General features: G+C 45.6%; 2 protein-coding genes and 1 long non-coding RNA gene across 9 annotated transcripts in view; 2 read left to right on the top strand and 1 right to left on the bottom strand.

The window, feature by feature from the left end:
* cacna2d4a (calcium channel, voltage-dependent, alpha 2/delta subunit 4a) overlaps positions 1–19,828 on the bottom strand; it is a 57,029-nt gene extending 37,201 nt beyond the window's left edge. The window contains exons 1-22 of the mRNA XM_061806782.1: positions 19,642–19,828; positions 19,067–19,140; positions 17,895–18,081; positions 17,507–17,587; positions 17,200–17,306; positions 16,796–16,887; positions 15,384–15,524; positions 14,765–14,873; positions 14,059–14,289; positions 13,218–13,392; positions 6,959–7,108; positions 6,252–6,333; positions 5,735–5,851; positions 5,595–5,654; positions 5,188–5,350; positions 4,990–5,121; positions 3,592–3,652; positions 2,771–2,921; positions 2,605–2,679; positions 1,062–1,151; positions 854–967; positions 694–772 (exon numbers count right to left, since the gene is read on the bottom strand). Coding sequence (XP_061662766.1) covers positions 694–772; positions 854–967; positions 1,062–1,151; positions 2,605–2,679; positions 2,771–2,921; positions 3,592–3,652; positions 4,990–5,121; positions 5,188–5,350; positions 5,595–5,654; positions 5,735–5,851; positions 6,252–6,333; positions 6,959–7,108; positions 13,218–13,392; positions 14,059–14,289; positions 14,765–14,873; positions 15,384–15,524; positions 16,796–16,887; positions 17,200–17,306; positions 17,507–17,587; positions 17,895–18,081; positions 19,067–19,091 — 2,422 coding nt within the window. The 5' untranslated portion in view covers positions 19,092–19,140; positions 19,642–19,828. The remainder of the gene's footprint in view (positions 1–693; positions 773–853; positions 968–1,061; positions 1,152–2,604; positions 2,680–2,770; positions 2,922–3,591; positions 3,653–4,989; positions 5,122–5,187; positions 5,351–5,594; positions 5,655–5,734; positions 5,852–6,251; positions 6,334–6,958; positions 7,109–13,217; positions 13,393–14,058; positions 14,290–14,764; positions 14,874–15,383; positions 15,525–16,795; positions 16,888–17,199; positions 17,307–17,506; positions 17,588–17,894; positions 18,082–19,066; positions 19,141–19,641) is intronic.
* On the top strand, positions 2,129–3,540 carry LOC133493446 (uncharacterized). The gene is made up of 2 exons (XR_009792979.1): positions 2,129–2,562; positions 2,804–3,540. It is a non-coding gene; the product is annotated as an uncharacterized LOC133493446 (long non-coding RNA).
* Positions 9,260–12,862, top strand: napepld (N-acyl phosphatidylethanolamine phospholipase D). Of its 7 annotated transcripts, none has more exons than XM_061806796.1 (10): positions 9,260–9,362; positions 10,266–10,341; positions 10,441–10,560; positions 10,624–10,764; positions 10,841–11,065; positions 11,208–11,311; positions 11,626–11,791; positions 11,862–12,010; positions 12,077–12,191; positions 12,393–12,862. In XM_061806796.1, the coding sequence occupies exons 2-10, from the start codon at positions 10,282–10,284 to the stop codon at positions 12,522–12,524; spliced, it is 1,212 nt and encodes a 403-aa protein (XP_061662780.1). In that variant the 5' UTR covers positions 9,260–9,362; positions 10,266–10,281; the 3' UTR covers positions 12,525–12,862. The 7 variants fall into 7 exon arrangements, with proteins under 7 accessions (XP_061662780.1, XP_061662781.1, XP_061662784.1 ...); XM_061806797.1 differs by having other exon boundaries at positions 9,306–9,362; positions 9,768–10,341; XM_061806800.1 differs by lacking the exon at positions 9,260–9,362 and adding an exon at positions 9,369–9,512.
* Positions 19,829–19,878: the final 50 nt, after the last annotated feature.

Below are 19,878 nucleotides of genomic sequence, written 5' to 3'. Positions count from 1 at the left end.
TAACACATTCAACACACACATTCAGATGGAATATTTTCACATCTATTGCTCTGTTTTGTTTTTGGCATCGTGTTCGATGTATTAATCAGACATCAGAACATTGTAATCCCCGAAAGGCTGAGCCGTTCTTGGCTTATTCTGATGAAAGACAATGACGTCAATGGGATACCTGCGGTGATGTTGATAAGAGCTATTTTTTGAAGCGCTGACAGGGTCCAATGCTGGCACAATTGGGAGCTAAGCCTCAATTCAGGGTTGTTACTTTTTCCTATGTGGCAGAAGGGAGCACATCTGTTTGCCCGTGTTGGCCCGGTCGTGTGTTTACAGTATAACTGCTCTGATAATCTGCGATTTAATCAGAGATTTTTCCGGTATTGCCAGGAGGGAATAAAGTGATTATTATTATTTTCTGCCACATAATCCCATGGCATTCAGAAGAAGGCAGCACTTGTTAAATGGCCTTCTTTCCTACTTTCCCTCCCCAAAGTCACAGCCTCAAACTTCCGAGAAGTCTGTATGATCATATTAATGAAGCCAATTTAATTCGTGAGAGCCAACCGTCTAGTATGATTTTATTTTTTGGCAAACTCGTGACTGTTTCTAGTTATACTACAAGTTTTCACTCAAAATGAATAAATATCAGAGTGGCCGACACGCAAGTCACCTTTAAAATTGTCAATTAATTTTGCTTACCCTTGTTATTGCAGGCGATCCATTTGACATTTTCAGCAAACGTCATTTCACGTCCTATGAGGTAAGTGAACACCCGAACCTGCGTCGACAGTGAATTGAAGTTGGATGCGTGCAAACAGCAATTTGTTATATGATGCATGCTTTATTACGTGCGTCATACCCGCCGTTCGGGCCAGTTGAATTCTTCAAAAACATCCTGGAAGTCCTCCATGGCACCGTCTGTTATCAGCATGATGGCCTGGTTGCACAGGCTGCCCTGGCCCAGCGCAGCGGCCTGGCGGCGCGCACACACACACACACACACACATTTTCATCCTGGACGCATGCAATGTTTCAATCGTTGTTCCCTTTGTGTGTGCACCGCTAACCTCATTGAGGATCCTGAATGACTCTTTCATTGCATTCTTTACTTTGCCCTCTCCTTTGACGTGCATTTCGTTAATCAGAAGCTTGAAGTGCTGCGCAGAGAACGTCGACCGCCGTTGCGTTCCCGGTAATGACAATTTGCAGGTGAACCAGTGACGACAAACAGAAAGACTTTGAGTGTGTGCGTGTGTGTGTGTGTGTGTGTGTGTGTTTGCGTGCCAGTGCGAGTGCGAAGTGGAAAAGGGGACACAGGAGGGATTTGCATGGCTCCCTGGCACCCAGACTAATTACAACATGACCACTACAACACTACCACAGATAATCTGGATTAAACACTGTAAAACCCCAAATACCAAAATATAGGAGATTTTAAAAATAATGTTGATTAACGGGGTTATAGCGGCACTGTGTTAAACCAAAAGCAATTTTCTATTTTCCCAGTTTTCCTGATGTTATGGCACATAATTGGCAGTGAGCATTTAGCGAAATCATTTCATTAAATGTAATTTAATGCAGTATTTATTTCTCATTTTGCTCTTTTATTGTCACATTTAACTACCATTGCACATGAAATTTTCTGTATAAATGAAGTTGTCTTAAGGCCCTAAAATTGGAATAATTTCATTTTCCCATTATAGAATATATATCCATCCATCCATTTTCTCCACCGCTTATCCTCACGAGGGTCGCGGGGAGTGCTGGAGCCTAGCCCAGGTGTCAATGGGCAGGAGGCGGAGTACACTCTGAACTGGTTGCCAGCCAATCGCAGGACACATAGAGACAAACAGCTGCACTCACAATCACACCTAGGGGCAATTTAGAGTGTCCAAGTAATGTTGCACGTTTTTGGGATGTGGGAGGAAACCCAGACAAGCACAGGGAGAACATGCAAACTCCACACAGGCGGGTCCAGGATTGAACCCGGGATCTCAGAACTGTGAGGCCAACGCTTTACCACATGATCCACCGTTCCACCATAGAATATATATGTGTGTGTATTATATATATATATATATATAATACACACACATTTTATCTGTATAAAACTCATGTATACCGTCTATATAATTCACATTTACTTTGGAAAATATTTTGTAGCTTCATTGTGCGTGCGTTGATGTGTAAGTATGTCATCTGTTTTGCCGTGCTTTTAAGTGGTCCGCACACAATAAGGAATCCAGCCAATCAGGCGTCGGCCTGGCCGGGTCACGTGACGTGCTTGAAATTGTCAGCAGCCCTTCGACCTCACCTGATCTCTTATGTTGTGTGTCGTGGCAGTAGAAAGTAGGGCATGCATCCAGCGCGTAACACACACACACGCACACACACGGTCAGGCTTTGTGGCATGATAACAACAGCAGAGCAGATGAGCGGAACAAGAATGCAATGAGCTGTAGCGGTGTAAAACAAGTACACAGCAAACAAGAGATGGAGGCTCATGCCAGAGAGGAAGTTGTTCTCAGAGACAGGAAGTCATCACAAAACAACAGCTTACCATTCACGGTAAGTAAATTAATTAGCTGTATGTACTTTCCTCCCTCTTACCTCTCTGTTATCCAGATCGGCTTGGACTAAAATTCCCTTGAAGCAAGGTTCCAAGTATCGAACGTAGTCGCTGTACTGTAGATGAAACATATTAGTTCATTTATTAAATGTTTTTTTTTTTTTTTTTTTTTTTCAATTGTTATTGCCAAGTTGCAGACTCCTTTACAGCTATGATGTTGACAAAGTCGTTCTCCCCCAGCGTGTCCAGTATCGTGTTGATGGTGTGCTTGGCGATGGTGAGTCTGAGCCCCTTCATGCTGCCGCTCACGTCCACCACAATGACCACATCTTTGGGGGAGGTGGCTGCCTGGATGTACCTGAGGAAGCAGCAGAGAGAGAAAAGAATAAAACATACACAAGAGCATAAACAGAGACGGGCAGACAAAGTTCATCCACTCATTTCCCCCCCTTGATCTCTTTACTCCCATCCTCTTTAATTACAAGCTCGTAGACATGAATGCGATTTCCCGTTTGGGGCAGCAGCTGCCACAGCCGGCATTCCAGATCCATAATCTGTTTGTCGGACTTCCGACTTCGTGGAGGTTCTCCCCCAGGGACCAGACGGCGTTCCTGGAATTGACTTGAATTTCTCTTACGGATCATGAACAGCGTTTCACCTCAGTCGGACTTCAAAACAACAGACGGACTGAATGTGCTCGACCTAAAGCCCCACGCTCCCTCGATGTTATCAAAATTGGAGTAAAATAAATGCATGTGTCTCGACCATGGTTCACCAACAAGGTGTATCTCATGTGTGAAGGTACATTGTGATTTCCAAGTCATCATTTGGGAATGTAAACAATCGCAGGTTTTTAGAGAAATGGAGCTTTCACTTTGTTCCGTCATTCCTTTTGATTTGCTTTAAAGTGTTGCGTAATTATTTGTCTCCAGCTTTGTTAACCCATTGCTTACAATTATATGGATCAATTACTAGCATGATCTGTGTCTTCATTTTGATGAATATCAACATATCATAGTTAGTCTCACCAGTTCCTGTTTCTGCAATCAAATGTGACGACCCCATTTTCGTCGGGGATCCACTGGATCCCTGGGGACCGAAAAGAGAGCAAAGCTGTCAGCAAACTCAGGGAAACTCGCTGTTTTGGTCAGACGGTGGACGGCTGGATTTATGGATGGTTGAGTGTGAAAATGAAGGAGTGATGGATGAGGAAGTGCATGCCTCACAAATCCCCAACTAATTACATTCGCACAAACAGTTGCACAATGAATCATCACCACGCATCCTACAATGGACCTTTCCGGCCAGTCAATCACTCGTACATTAATAGCCAATCAGATAGCCGCAATGTCTTCACCCCTGCCTTGACACGCCCCTCTCGCCGTCTTTTCCCACAAGCAATACTGGTTGTCAGTAGCGTGCGCTTGGAAAAGTTAATGTTATAAAGAAAATGGTCCTCAGATGTGCTTGGGGAACGTGCAATTCTTGATGAAAGATATCCGGCTAGGTTACAAGGGGCCCGCTTGATTCATTTTGCAAAGCCTAAAACACAGTTGACAAAGTGTCTACGATGGATTAAGGCTCGCGGAAGAGCGCATGTACAACTAAATGTGAACAATATAAACAAACACAAGGTTGTATGTTCGAAGATAAGTGAGGGAGAAGTATTTTCTCTGAGTTTGATTGAATTATTACCAGTGCTTTATACATTTCAGAAGAACAACGTTCTCTTTGTTAGCATCTCACTGACCTGCTGAATGAAGTGTGTCGTGTTTTATGCCGAAGAGTCGGGTTAGGGATACATAAATGCACGATGTGATGAAAGAGAAATGTCTATTTGCCTATCGGACATCGGACTTTTAAGACAGAGCAGCGGGTGTCATTACGAGCCAAGTCAAATGAATGCACCCACTCACTTATAAAGACTACATTGGTATTACTCGTGATCTTTCCAAGTACAAAAGTACTCACCCTGCTTTACATGCGCAGTACCTTTCCACTATTTTATCCTGTTGGATTTCAATATGAAATTTGTGAGGCGTCAAACTTTTTTTGCATCGATCGCCAACATTTCGCAGTAAATCTGACATTGCGTCCTGCTCCGTCCAAATTCTCAATTCCGTGTCCATATCCTTGCATGAAATAGTTGAGACGTCTCTGTAGAACTCTCTTGGACAAGTCAGACGCATTTAGCCCAATATTGTCTGGAATATGTGATAGAGAATCGACTTCAAACATGTTCTGTTCAATCGCCATTTTGCAAGCTTGTGCGACACGGCTAAGGGGGCGGAGCTTAAGATCGGCATCGGAAAGGTCCATTCCCTGCTAAGAGTTCCATGTTTCATCTTGGATCGCTGAAGGCATCTCGCCACTGAATGACTTTGACGTGTTCGCGTCTAAATGCACAAAAATTGCGGTTGTGGTACCTGGGTAGAGCCTGAAGAAGCCGGAGGAGCTGCCAAAGTACTGCCAGGTGAGCGTGGGATCCTTCTGGAAGTTGTCTATGAAGACATCATTGAGAGCCTCCGACATGTACGCGCCATTTAGGATGTCTGTATCTAGAAGAACCAACAAAAGTCAGCGACGCGGATCTACTTTGCGGATGTGTGCGCGCTCACGCATGCCTCTGTTGTAGACGTTCGTGGGCACTTGGATGTTACTCTGCTGCGTGTTGACCGGCAGCCTGCTGAAGTGTTCGTTCTTTTCCAGCGGGAATTCTCCTCCCAGGGGCAAAGGGTTGCCGTCCTCGTCCACCGTGTTGATCAGCATGGAGTTGTAGTACTCAAACTGGAAAAGGACCGCAGCGTTACGTGGGGAAGTGCACTCGAGAGAGACGCCATTAGAGGATAATGACATCTGATACGAATTCAACTGCAACAATATTGAACGAGATGACAATAATTAAGAAAAAAAAAAACAGTTCAGAAATAAAATGTGTCAGACTAATATATGGTGGTGTGTAAAGCGGCTCTATCGGGGTCATAATAATATAATAAGTGATATGAGTGAGAGGTATGTAAACTTTACATACCTCCAGCGTTTCATTGTACACGTGGTAAAGATCCGCATCCTCGGCTGCTTCTGCTAATCTCTGCCATTGAAAAACATGATGAGATTGTAATACACTGCATTATTTCATTTTATTCAGTGCATTTTACAGACGCACAGTACCTTGACGGACTTCATCTTCCTTCCGAGCATCTTCTCCATCTCCTCTGCAAACTTCTTGACCAGCTCCTCCCCGTCAACCTCCTCGATCTTCAACACACCCTCCACGTCCTTGTATTTCTTGAAACACGCAAAGATTGTGAACAATAAGACGAGGGCGAACAACGATGATGATGAGTCGAGAGTGGGTGGCAGATGGTGAGCGCCGGGGCTGCGAGGGCTTCTGAAAGGTGCCATGCACTGCCGCAGCCTAATTGCTAGCACGCGTGGACCAAAACCTAAGCAAAGTGATGATTTTCTAGGTCTTTGGAGTAAATTAGTACAACTTTACACTGCACTAAAATGAACTTCACGATAATAAACACCATTTCTAAAGAAGTTATTTGCATATTCATGTAATCACTCCACTGCTGGTGCTTCGTCATGTGGTCTTGTGTGGTATATATATATACACAGTATATAACACTCAGATTCATATTTACAATGATTAAATGTGGAAGAAAGGAAGTAGTAGTCTTACTTTTTGGAGCAATTGCGATCCGGAGTATTTGGTGGAGAGGGACTCGATATCTTTGCCGAAAGACTCGGCCCACTTCTGTACACTGAATACACCGTAAAACACACAATGTACAACGAAGTCACATACTGTGGTTGTGGTTTTGCTTTTGTGGCTTTTTCCTTGGCTCTAAATGTGGCGGAATATTAAAGGTTGTGGCCTTTTGTGTTGGAGGTCACGCTCCACAGATAGATTAAAAGGGATTACAGTTCAAGGTGACAACTAACAGTCAGTTCGCTGACTTATTCGTTGCTCCGTCAAATTGTTTTTTTTTTTTTTTCTCTTTGAGGGAGCATGTGTAGTAATTCTGACTAACAAATCCTCCGTGTGAGGACCAGACAGGATGCGACAGATGGTTGGGCCAATGGGGAGTTGGGCCGCGCGCCGCTAAAGGTTTGTCACTTCTCGGCCCGCTGGCATCATTTTGGGGTGATCTGTTTCTTCCAAAATAAGAATCAATCGAGCACACGCGGTCACACGGATTCATCAGAAATGTGGGAATGAGTCGGGCGGTAGTAGCTGGGCCACAAAGGATTTAGAGGGGGGCAGATGTTGATTTTCGCCATTTTAAAACCTCTTAGACTTGCGATTTGATGAAGACCATTGAAATGTATATTTACAGAAAGTGAGTTTGAGTGAGCCCAAGCTCATTGCGCCGCGCGTGTACTCACGTCTCTGGTGAGATCTTCATCTGGCCGTCGACAATCAGCCACAGCGAACTGCACAGGAAAATCCACGGGAGCATCGTCAGCCTCTCTGGCCGTGGCCCATTTCTGCGCCGCCGTCCAGCGTCGCCGGCGTTTGCGTCCATCTCTGCAGATCTCCAGTCAGATGACAAATGTTTGAGGTCAGCATCATTATACAGCTCTCCACATCCTGGTCACTCACAGACACAAACAACTTCCTTGATAGGTTAGGAGCAAAGATGACAATTCAAAACTTCCCCTTACAAACACGTTTGTTAAAAAAAACACACACACACACACACAAAAGTCGCAATCTTGCCTTCTTTAAGAAGTCCTCAACAAGAGAGTCCTGATTCAAAACATCAGTTCTGTTCAAGTCCGGGGAGACAGCCGAGGCATGCTGTGATGTTCAAGAACAGAAAATAACCCACTGTGTGACGCGCAGATGACCGCCAAAGATCCCGAACCTGCTCAGGAGATGCAAAGGAGCTGTCCATGACATCATCATCATCCCCCATAAAATAAATAAATAAAATAAAATAAAATAAAATCACAAAATGCACTTGGCGAGGTCACATCTCCACACGAGCAGTCTCAACCGCCATCTCCATGTCCTGCTCTTCCCATCACTGGATCACCCCTGATCTTTTCCAAGGAAGATTCTAATTTGTGCTGGGTTTTAACCCAACGTCCTCATGGATCCCACCCCCCCCCCCAAAAAAAAAAAAATAAAAATAAATCACTCAGTAGAGAGATGAAAACAGTCTAGGAGGGAATGGTGGATGAGTGGAGGGATGGAGGGAGTGTTTTGGAACTTCCTCTCTCTCTCTCTCTCTCTGTCTTGCTCTCCACAACCAGTTTATACCATCACCACCATAATCCAGGCAGGATTAAACCCCTCCTCCCTCCATCTATGCCTCTTTTCCCTCTCCCCATCTCACTCAAACGCTATCGCCTTTCTTTTTCTTCAAAGCACTGTCTTATTTCCCTCTCTCACTTCCATGACATTCCCTGATTTCCCTGACTATTTGATATCAAAATAAACGGTGGACATAATGGCATTTCACATTTATGTGGATCATGCGGTCTACTTTGGTACATAGGGACTAGTAGTGTGCCATCATGTGCTTTAAGGAGGTTTGGCTGATACGAACCTAAAATTTAAACAAACAGGGACGTCTAGTGACCTGATTCAGTACTGCAGCGCCAATCCCCACATTCATCCAAACGCAGTCCCGGATTTGTGTCCAAAACTAATCTACTGACCTTAATCAGATAAATCAAGAGTCTAACCATTCAGAAATCTCATAATTATGGTTATTTGGTCTTTTATGAATGAACCTGCTGGTACCTCTGAACCACCAGAGTTCAATTCAGATCATTTTTTTCCCCTGATAAATTAAATCTGACTGGGCGGCACAGTGGTGCAGGCTGTAGAGCGTTGGCCTCACACTTCTGAGGACCGGGGTTCAAATCCTAGCCCTCCCTGTGCGGAGTTGTTCTCCCCGTGCCTGCGTGGGTTTGATCCGGGCACTCCGGTTTCCTCCTACTTCCCAAAAACACGCAACATTAATTGGACATTCTAAACTGCCCCTAGGTGTGATTGTCAGTGCGACTGTTGTCTGTCTCTATGTGCCCTGCGATTGTCTGGCAACCAGTTCAGGGTGTACCCTGCCTCCGGTTCGTTGCTGGGATAGGCTCCAGCAATCCCGTGGCCCTCATGAGGATAAGCGGCACAGAAAATGGATGGATGGATACATCTGAAATCTGAATAACAGTCCAATCCAAACAAACTAAAATGAATCTGCACATAAAGTGCAGGATGAATGCATTTTGTTCGTATCTGTGCACACATCTGCTCACAAATACAATGCAGGACACAACCGTGCACAGACACACACACACGCACTAAAAATATACACACCAGTAGTATGGAACAGCTGTGGAGTATTCTTGCTCCCCCACTGACCCAAATCTCTCATCATGGAGATGAACTCTTCCTTTTTCTATCGGGGGGGGGGGGGGGGAGATATTTTTTTTTTTTTTTTTAATCATTAATGTTAATTACCACTTTCCCAAAAAATATTCCACCTTCAAGATACAGCAGTTTAAATTAATGACTTATATTGTCGGGAAAAAAGACCAATCTGAATTAGTATGATATATTTATGTAATATTTACATGCACCGCACTGACGGATATTGCTTTCCCATAAATGTGCCAATAATTACTTTTGCAATGAATGAATTTGCTGATTGACAGACCGGGGTCATGTGATCCAATGACGTCACAGTGGGCGTCACTAACCCGCCCCGCGGACCAATGCGTTTGACTTTCCGGTTCCACTGGACTCAAAGCGGTACTTCATCTTTGAGCGACATCGTTGACGGTATTTCCTCTCACCTATCCCTTAACTCGTTTAACTTTTGCAGTTTGCTTTTCAAACGGTCAAAAAAGCAGTAGACGTCGCTTTAAGATGGTCGTCGCACGGTTTTGTGACTAATGCGTTTGCTCGCTAGCTGTTGCGTTCAAGGTTCAGGTAACTAGTACGACACTTGTGTTGCCTGTCGTGATACGTGGAATGCTCAATCCTCATTACTCAACGGGGTAGTGTCATAAGCCTTGTGGTAATATGTGCTAATTCCTTCTAGTTTTGAACCTTACATTTGGTAATGTCACGCCCGAGTCAATTGCTATTTATAAACTTCATCTTAACACGATAGTGGTCGCAGAGAAACGACAACAGCATGTGATTGAGACTATTTATAAACTCATGTGGATTTGTTTATTTCAGCCACTTTGGCCCAGAACGGCAGCCTGCGCTCCACACGCACATTTGTTTTGGTTCTCAACCACAAGCCTCCATTGTTGTCGCAGCGTCTGTGAGAGACGCGCAAATACACAGTGGCTAGTGAACGCGCCGGCAGTAAAGAGGATGCCCCTCATCAAAATGAATGGACCACCTCTCCTCTCAATCAATGCTGCAAAACACTTAAGACACCTTTTCGCCCGATTGTCCTTGAAGTAAAGCATCGAGGAAGAGCGGCATGCGCTTCCTGCCCTTTAACATCTTGCTTAGCTTTCGCTTTTACAACGCTCCATTCATTTGCATACATTGCGCTTGAACCTCAGCGTGACAACGCCGCGTTATCATACCTGGCACGCAAACTACTGTCAACAATGCGCTGCTGTTCTCAACCTTTCTGCCTGCAGTTTCTCTGGTGGAAAAGTCCCGCCGTATTTTGAATTTGTTTAAATGAGTATCTCGAAAGTGAGCTTGTGTCCACGTCAGATGTGGAGGTGAGCCCATGGAAAAGCAGTCATCGTCAGACGTAAAGGTCCCAGGGGAGCGAGAAGGCTTCGTGGAGGTAGGACCGAACGAACCGCCGTGTATCAAACGTGAGGATGCTGTTCTCCCCCCCCCCCCCCCAAAAAAAAAGGACACCGTTGTTGATTTACGCTGGCAGGGTCGTGTCGTGCTGAGAGGGGCTCAGGGCGGGAAGGGGGTTCCACATCCCGAAGCCCAAAGGAGGTGCAGCTCGTCCCGTTCCTCCCGCAAAAGCTTCCGCCTGGACTACCGCATGGAGGTCGTCAGTTGTAAACGGTGTTGTTCATGAATGAATGCTAAAATGAATTATTGTTCACGGCAGGAAGAAGTCACAAAGTCCTGTCGTGACAGACGTGGCCGTTTTATGAATCCGTGGTCCACGTGGCGGTTCCCCTCTTACCCCAGGCTGCTCCGCTTCTTCTTTCTGGACGAGAACCACAGCAATATCCCGTCTAGTAAAGAGGTACTGCGTCACTGGCCAGTACTTCCTGGTGGGGGAAAATCTCCTTCCTTATGTGACGCCTTATTCCTCCTTCCAGGCCCTCGATAAAGAGCTGCCGGTGCTGGAGCCGTACTTTGTCCGCAAGCCGGACCTCTCCCCCTCCGGTCCGGGTCTGAGGGTCACCTGGCTTGGGCACGCCTCGGTCTTGGTGGAAATAGATGGGTTGAACATTCTGACGGATCCCATTTTCAGCCAGAGGGCGTCGGCGATTCAGTTCGTGGGTCCCAAACGATACAGAGGGCCCCCTTGTAGCGTGCAACAGGTATGCAAATTTTGAAGAGAATTGAACACCGAGGCTGAATGCGACTCTGGTGGAACGTCGTGGGAAAAAAATGACACAGCACACTTCTGTGACTGGGGAATCGTATCTGTGTGCTTCTTTTGAACTGGTCTTGGTTCTGCAGTTGCCCCGGATCGACGCTGTGGTCATTAGTCATTCGCACTACGACCACCTTGATGCCGGAACAGTGGCTGGCCTCAACACGCGCTTTGGAGCGGAGTTACGTTGGTAGGTGTGCCATATTTGTGTGTTGTTGTTTTTTTTTAATATCCATATATTCATCCTCCAACTTTTGGATTTGTAGCGGTCTGCATTAAATAATAATTTTGGTCTCTGTGCCTGCCAAAGCAAAGTGTTCATACCCCTGGAGCTAAGACGAGTTGTCTTTTGTTGGACAATTTCTCAGTTTTGATGGTGGTAAACACAAAGGACATGACCCGGATTTCATTCGGCCCATCCGGCCTGAGCTCATCATTTCCCAACATCTTTGGTACCGTCAATTTGCATGGCGCTGAATGACTCATCGTGGCCGCGTCCCGCAGGTTTGTGCCCCTCGGCTTGATGGACTGGCTGGCCAAGGCGGGCTGCGAGAACGTGATAGAGTTGGACTGGTGGGAGGAGAACTGCGTCCCGACTCATGACGACGTCGCGTTTGTATGCACACCTTCTCAGCACTGGAGCAAACGCACCGCGTTGGACGGCAACAAGGTGCTCTGCCAATCTTTGCTCACACATCTTTAAACGGAGCATTGTCATCGACGTGTTCTCCATTTTGTAGTCATTATGGGCCAGCTGGGCTGTTTTAGGTCCAGACCACCGGTTCTTCTTCGCTGGTGACACCGGCTACTGCTCAGTCTTCAGGGAGATTGGGCGACGCTTCGGGCCGTTTGACCTCGCGGCGATCCCCATCGGCGCATACCTGCCGAGGTGTTCGTCTCTCTCTTCACGTGTCCCAAATGTTCGGGCGTGTTCACTACACTTGCGTCTTTGCAGGGATGTGATGAAAGGGCAACACGTGGACCCGGAGGAGGCGGTTCAGATTCACATGGACCTTCAGGCCAAACGCTCGTTGGCCATCCACTGGGGAACCTTTGCTTTAGCCTGTGAGGTAATCTAAAATGTTGGTTTCAGAGCGTTAGAGAGGTAAAGCACCATTATGGTCCCCTCACACAGGCCAAACAAAAGGGCCTTTGTTATTGAAGCTGTGGGACTATTTGCGCACTCAATGAGAAAGATGGAGAAGAGCTCATAGACATGCAGCACCGAGCTTCAAACCGAACCTGTTTTCAAGCCGCTTGTGTCTACGCAGCACTATCTGGATCCACCGCGTCGTCTCAAGGAAGCGTTGAAGAGGAACGGCTTGGAACCCGAATCTTTCTTCACGCTGCACCACGGAGAGTCTCGCCTCCTGAGATCTGGCAACGGCGAGGTCTCTCCCTGACGCCTGACCGGCATTTAGTGACGGAAATGCAAACGCATTATGCTGTCTGTGGGTAGGTGGGGGGATTGAACACCTCTCCTGTTGTTGTGGCCTGAACATGTAACAAAATGTCAACTTAAAGCTGATGGCAGTTAAAGCTGAGCTGGCTTCAGCTTCACACAAATGTTCTTCATCATTCCTGCTTTTCAGCCATCTCAGAATACAGTGACATCCACGACGGTCTGCCATCACTATTTAGACTTTTACCGTGATTTGATTGTACTCTGATCTGAATGTCATTTGCATGCTTTCCAGTAAATTATTTGGTTGTGTATGTACAATAAACTGCTTTAACGCTGTTTCTATTTTCACTTGACTGAATTAAGAACTATGCAGGCATAGAGGTGGCCACTACGTGGCGGTGTAGTGCAGCTTTTGAACAGGAAAAAAAAATCCCCACATTGAAATAAATACGAATTACTTTAATTACGCTAAAGCCACCGAGTCTTGTCCTCCAACAATAGACATTTTACATGGAATGACTCTCAATCAGCAGTTAATCCAAAATGCAAATTGATTTTCGGCTACTTGCAAGTTTCTTGATATTAGACTCACCTGTTCCAGTGAGATTTGTTCACGATTCATAAAATAATCTCTAAAAAAATAATTGATTCCTCTTCCTAAATAAGATAAGAAGATGTCCCACTAAGTCACCTGTCAGGCCACACTTTGTCCGCTGCAGCTGCGTGTTGCTCCTCCAGAATGAGCAACTGAGAACTCCAGAAACATCGCGTCGGGCTCTGAATCCAGAGATTCCGGGACGCGGTCCGCGCTGATGTCCGGACTGGATGGCAGGCTGTGATCGGAACTGGTGTCCTGGGCCAGACCTCTGCAGGAGACGGGCGAGTCAGACACCAGAGACCTCAGGACTTCGGGGTTCTGACTTGTAGTACCTAGAGATGAAAGTGGACATTCCTGAAAATACAAAAGCGAGCACCGAATGCTAGGCTAAAAAAAATTGATAAAGAAACTATTTTTTAGGCTTTGAACGCATTATTTCATTTTCCATTCATTGTAATGGGAAAACGTGCCTTGGTTTTCGAACGTTTTGGTTTTCAACCAGCCTCCTGGAACGGATTGTGTTCGAGAACCAAGGCACCATTGTACTTGTCATTCAATGATTAATCTGCCTTTTGTGTGCACATGTGCACCCTTTGTGGCTACTGTTCTCGCCGATATTTTGAAATCTCCAAGATATGGCGAAGTCATGAGAATGTGAGGTGAGGGGCATTATTGTTCCGAGCGTTAGTGCCTTAATTTAGCTACGCTCATGAAAGCAAAACAACGAACTCAACCGCGTGTTTGTTCAATGTCGTCAACTAATATCCGGACTAATTTTAGGTCATTTTTCCTCAATTTTCCAGAGGAATTTTCATGAAAATTTAAACATCCAGAATTCCGGGAAAATCCAGAGTACTTTCATCACTGAGTATCTATGTGTGGAGGACAGGATTAGCAAGTTTAACCACTATTACGGATGTCAGCGTTGTCCTGCCTGAGTGCTCGGTGCTGGATTCTGCCACTGAGACGCACTCCTCCGTGCAGGAAGTCATCTCCGACACAGAGTGGCGTCTGATACCGGGGCCTCCTCCGACAGATGAGTCCACGTCGTACTCCTCCACAGGGCTCAGCACGGGAACATTGTAGCTCTTAGAACGTACCACAGGGTTCTTGACCGTGGGGGGATTTCCCCAATTGGATGGCGCGGAGGGTTGGAGAGGCTTCTCTAGCGTGGACAAGGAAATGGACTTAAAGAGCTTACAGAGTGCATTCAGAAAGTTCTTTCTAAATACATGATGAAATAATTGAAGATGAAAATATGACTGAGACCTACACTGTACTCAATTTTGAAGATGTGGCATTTGTACCACTTCAGGGTAAAAAGTCTAACTTGACAGCCAGTGTGCCTGCTTTAGAGCGCCTCGCTGTCAGCTGTGAGTGCGTGCATGTCGCATTGAAAAAGTGACAAACACTTAAGTGTAATAAACACTGCGTAACACTTGTTACACTGGGGAGGGACGAGAACGGCAGCAGTTTCAGCACAGTCAGCCAAAAGCATCTTGAGGGCAGAGACAGCAGCTTTATTTTGTATGATTTTGAAGCCTCGTTTTATACAGTTGGCAATTTTTTTTTTCAATCATTTTGAATGTATATCAAGCACACGCCTAACAGACGGGAGGAACAGTACTGATTAGACGAACCATTTTGCGAATATAACCCGTGGGTGCTGAGGTAAGGAGAGACCACCTTCTGGATGAGACACTCCAGACGCAAGTAGTCATCCGTGACATTTTTGGACTCGTGGACGCCCTGCACCAAACACACACACAAAATATCCACAGTCATTTGTGTATTTTTGTTTCCATTTCGGCTCTCTGAAAAACCAATAAGTCCATCTACTTTCTTTTTTTTTTTTTTTTTAAATTGTCATTCTTTCCAGTGTTGTAATAGCTCCCAGGAGGCACAATGACACAGAACTCGCCTTCACGAGTAGTGAAGGTCGAAGTGGTGGGCGTCAAACCCGCGTGAGAACAGCAAACCGCATGAACACAAAGTGGCGTCGCGCCGTCTCAACAAAGGGGAATAACGCACAGATCAAAGAATCAATACATCTGCTCAGGTGACAAGTCTTGCGCTTTGTGAGCTTTTTCGCACTTTTGGTCAAAGGAACCTAAACTTTTCCCACGTAACTACTGTCAGTGTACATTTCTCCGCATAAACATGTGCCGTTTGCTCAGGCTGACTCGGAGGTCATGGGAAGATGGCCGCATTCACACTGAACCGCTTCCTTTGAGACCACGCGTGTGTGTGTGCGCTGACCTGAAGTATGAGCAGCATCTGTATGATGGAGGGCGGCACTCGGGCTCGGGGCCGCGACAGAGCTTCGTCCAGCTTCAGGTTGAGGGTGATGATATTCCGGAAGTGGAGCAGAGCCAGCTGACGTACTGATGGCTCCTTTCCCTAACAAGAGACACGTACAGAGGATATGTCTACAGACCCGTGTTCAAATGCCAGGTTTTTGTGACAGAACATGAGACCGAGCCAAATCAACTTAAACCTTTTCCGACGGTTACTGTGACCTCAAGCGTGTGAAACAACAAAAATAGATATATTGAAGAGGAACTTAAAAATCAACAACTGAGAAAATGTCTCTTCTAACTGGGCTGTCTGTGGCTGTGTTCAAAATGAACCAATCACGTTCAAAATCATCCTAAATGGGACTCAGCACACACGTGCCACCCTGGAGAGGGCTTGTGATTAAAGCTCAAGTGTCATCCCTATAAATATTCTAAAATAGATATTTTAATGAAAAATACATAAAACATTATTCACTTCAATGTCTGTACCAAAAAATTAATACGAGCAGAGAGCGCGTCATCCATGCGCAAAGTTGCAGAAGTCTCATTCGCCATTAATGTGGTCGCCATATTGGCCGCATCTTCTGTCCGTGACGTCACACTGGGACATTCGCCATTGAAAACACGCTGCGCCACCTACCATGGGAGACGAACATGCCCCTTCTGACACGGAAGCTCTTTTCGAAGAAGAAAAAAATCTCACAACCGAGTGAAGTGACCGGGGCAATATTACCCTATCGTTTCCAGCCATATTTAGATGATATGCGGATCACAGCCAAACCGCGTGCGGCCAAACCGCCTCCCCGTCCGATCCACCTCTGCGGCCTGCCGTCGCGTCCGCCGATCACGGCTTCAGCCGGGGTGGCACATCGACACATTTAGCACCCGATTTACAGATTACGCCCCCCCCCAACTATTATTTTTTTTTTTAGTAGCTCCGCGTCATTTGGACGTGGAAGTGGGAGTGCGCTTCTGCCCTGTACGTCACTTCCTGCTTCTTCTCGAAAACAAATCCCTCGTGACGATTTTCATGGCAGCAGTTACAAAAAGCCAGATACGTCAAAATCATGTTTTGTGGTGAAAAAACGGACGGGTCCATACCGGCTGCAGTTTTTTCATGAATAACATACTAAAAATCATCCATTTCATGACAGTCGACCTTTAATCACAAGTCATTTTCAGCAACATTTGTTTTTTCTTTCTAGCAGAAGACTGCAGGTTTTGTATTAACACAGACTGCTATTTCAAATACTTCATAATTCAGCACACACCATTTAGACATGGCATAACGCCAAATATGATACCTGAGCTACCAACAATTAAAAGTTGACAGACGAGTGAGAAGATAAAGAAAACGTGCTTGTGTTGTCCGACCTGCACGGGGCAGAAGATGGCTTGAAGCATGGACAGAACATCACAAAAGAAGAAGTCCCAGGTGTCAGCCAGAGAGTCCAACAACTTTTGGCCTGTAGAAAACAAACCAAAATGTCAATGTCAGTGAAGGCATCACTTCCTGTGAACTGTCAGCCGTTTGCCACAACAACGGCAACCGTACAAGGGACGAAAAGATCTCACAGCTCAAGCATTAACTTGACATCAGGGAGTTTAGTCAATTATTACTTTTCCCCCTATGCGCTGAGATAAAACTCAAGAGCATTTCTCTGCGATTGTCATGCTGGGCAATAAAGCTTGTTAATCGAAAACTTTAGTCAATTACTTACGACGTGAAGTCTGCTGTAGGAATGAATGTAGCTGGATGCTTGCTAGAGATGTTTTACCTTCATAAAATCGCATCTTGTCTCGCAGTATGACCATGCCTTTGGTGAGCAGTTGATTCTGAAGGTACTCGGTGACAAAGGAGCCGAGTTCTGTCTTTAGCAGCTGCCTGTAAAAGTGTATGGACAAGCACAATAATGACACTTGTGTGTGTGTGCGGTCGAGCAAACGGTGTTGAGTGCGGCGCACTGTTTGAACAGCGGCAGGTTCAGGAAACAACGAGCTCAAATGCTGCAGCAACGACCGAGTGCTCCTCACCGCCAGCACTGCACGCACAAAAGGAGGTTAAAAAAACAAAATACAGCACACCTGACACCTTCGTTCAGAGTGAAGAGCTCATTTTCTCCCAAGTCCTTCCTCTGGAACACGGAGATGACCGCATTGTGGATGCTAAGAAGACAAAAATGACAGTCAGTCAGCATTTGTGTGGTCTTTGCAGTTGTGTTGCTAAATTCGGTTTGCACATCTCAAGTCGTACATGCCGGATTGATAATAAAAAGAGTCCAGCGCAAAAGATCTATATGCATGGAGCGATGAGGAAAAGAGGACGAATAATGTGGTGCCTCGATTTGTGTTCCTTTTCATGTCACGTGCGGCGGGAGCACACAAAACGGCACTTTCCTCGCGATGTGCCTTAGGCAGGCAAGGCAGCGTACGGAAAGGGATCAAGTTAAAGAGGCAGAGCGCCACTTCTGACCTGTTCCAGGTGGCGTTGGCCCCTGCTCTTCTCTGCTGGGTCCCTTTGTCCCTGCTGCCCTCGTCCACCAGCGCCACCTTCTCCGCTCCTCCTCCTGCTGATGGAGTCCTGGCCTGCGAGAGGTCGGTCAAGCTGGAGGACGAGCCGCTGCCCAGCTTCAACCTGCTGTGGAGACTCCTCGAAATCCAGAACGGAGGAAAGAGACAAGGATGATAGATACAACTACACACTGGAATGGTGCGCAATAAAAAAGGCTCTTTGATTGATCTAAATATCTTCTAAATTTGACACTCCAAGGAGAAGAGCGTTGTGGAAAAACGCTGCCAAAATCAAATTATTGACAAAAAATAAATGAAAGTTTTAACTACACCGGCCGAAAAACAGTTCAACGCGACAGCTCCATAAATGACTCAACATATTTTTCACACGCTTGCAGCAATTGTCTTGAAATATGTATTATGTAGAAGATGGGAAAGGTGGCGAGTGCACTGGTTTGGCCCCCCCTCTCTGGCTCGCTACTTTCCCTTCAACAGTCAGTCGCGGTCAGCGGCCATGTGAGCTTTTGTACACACCCGACAAAGGAAGCCTTTGAGGTTCAAGTGCAGCCAAGATGGAGGGAAGAAATTCAAAGTGACAAAAATCTCTTTTAGTATCTCGGCCTTGTGGAGAAAAACACAGGACTGGAATTGTCATCGCTCTACTGATGGCAATAATACATTTGTGGAAAAATCACAACCATAGAGCTGGAATGCCTGTGAGTTGAGGGAATTTGTTTGGTCTATTTAGTAAACAAAGGATGATGATGAGGAGGAGGAGGATTTTACATGAAAGAAAGAACCGATGAGGTCATTCGGGAATTTGTGTGCGGACAAACAAGGACAAACTGTGGTCAGAGTGAAGCATGCGCTATAGAGTTGAGCGTGACAATTTCATTTGTTTCTGGCCATTTATCTCCAAACAATGAAGCCTTACTACTTTTGTTTATCAAACCAGACGAGGCTTTTTTGTTGTTGTTGACATTTCAGGAATTTTGAAATAATACATCAACGAAAGTCCTTTAAATGCCGTTCCAATACTGGGAACGGAAAGTCAATGTAGTGAAGTTCCGCAGAGAGGTGAAGTCGCAGGTCTGCATCGACACGAAATGAGGAAATGTCACCGTAGTTCTCACCTCCTCAACGAGCTCTCGCGTTCCATGTCCGGTGTCTCAGTGATGAGAAAAGCGCTGGGCACGACCAGTCAGCATCTGAAGACAAACATTATGTGCGATAACTGCTAACACTGTGCTAATTCGTCGGAAAATGGCAAAGAGAGAGATTTGAAACCACATAGTCCTCCCTACCACTCACATACATAGAAATTATGGCCTCCTCAATAGGTAAATCTGAACAAACCAATAAGGTCAAGACTTATACACACACACACACATACGTATATATTCTCACAAAAATGACTTTGAAATTGATTGCGATTTACGTGCTTAAAATGACAAAATAACACCACAATAATAGCTACAAATTCTAAAACACACTTATATGACCAAACAAACATTTTAGTAGCAGTTTTGTCCACTTTAATGACAAAAAAAACAAAACAAATAAAAACCAAAATGTGGCTAACTATCGTGCTAATTCGTCGACTTCAGATAGCATAACTACATAAATGGAATAAAAGGGAATTTTAGGAACTCTAAAATATTATTTAACTATATTATCGCATGTTTTGTACTGGCAAACAATCCATTTACCTTTCCAGAAGTCTTCCCGTTGTCTTTTAAACTCATAAATAACATGGAATTGGTGAAAAGTGTCGGGCGCTCTCGCTCGGTCGCTCCTTCCATCAAAAGTGCATTAGTCAACGTGAGCGCGTGCGTTAGGCGGGAGGGTGAAGCGTGCGCGTGGCCGCGAGAGGAAACCGGAAGAGGTGGTCGCCGTGGAAACGTTTTTCATGGGCGTGGCTTCGTCTTGGGCACACTTTGGAGGTT

The sequence above is a fragment of the Syngnathoides biaculeatus genome, chromosome 20, assembly GCF_019802595.1.
Source record: "Syngnathoides biaculeatus isolate LvHL_M chromosome 20, ASM1980259v1, whole genome shotgun sequence".
Lineage (NCBI taxonomy): Eukaryota > Metazoa > Chordata > Actinopteri > Syngnathiformes > Syngnathidae > Syngnathoides > Syngnathoides biaculeatus.
Note: the sequence above shows the minus strand (reverse complement) of the source record. Positions and strands in the feature narration are given on the sequence as shown.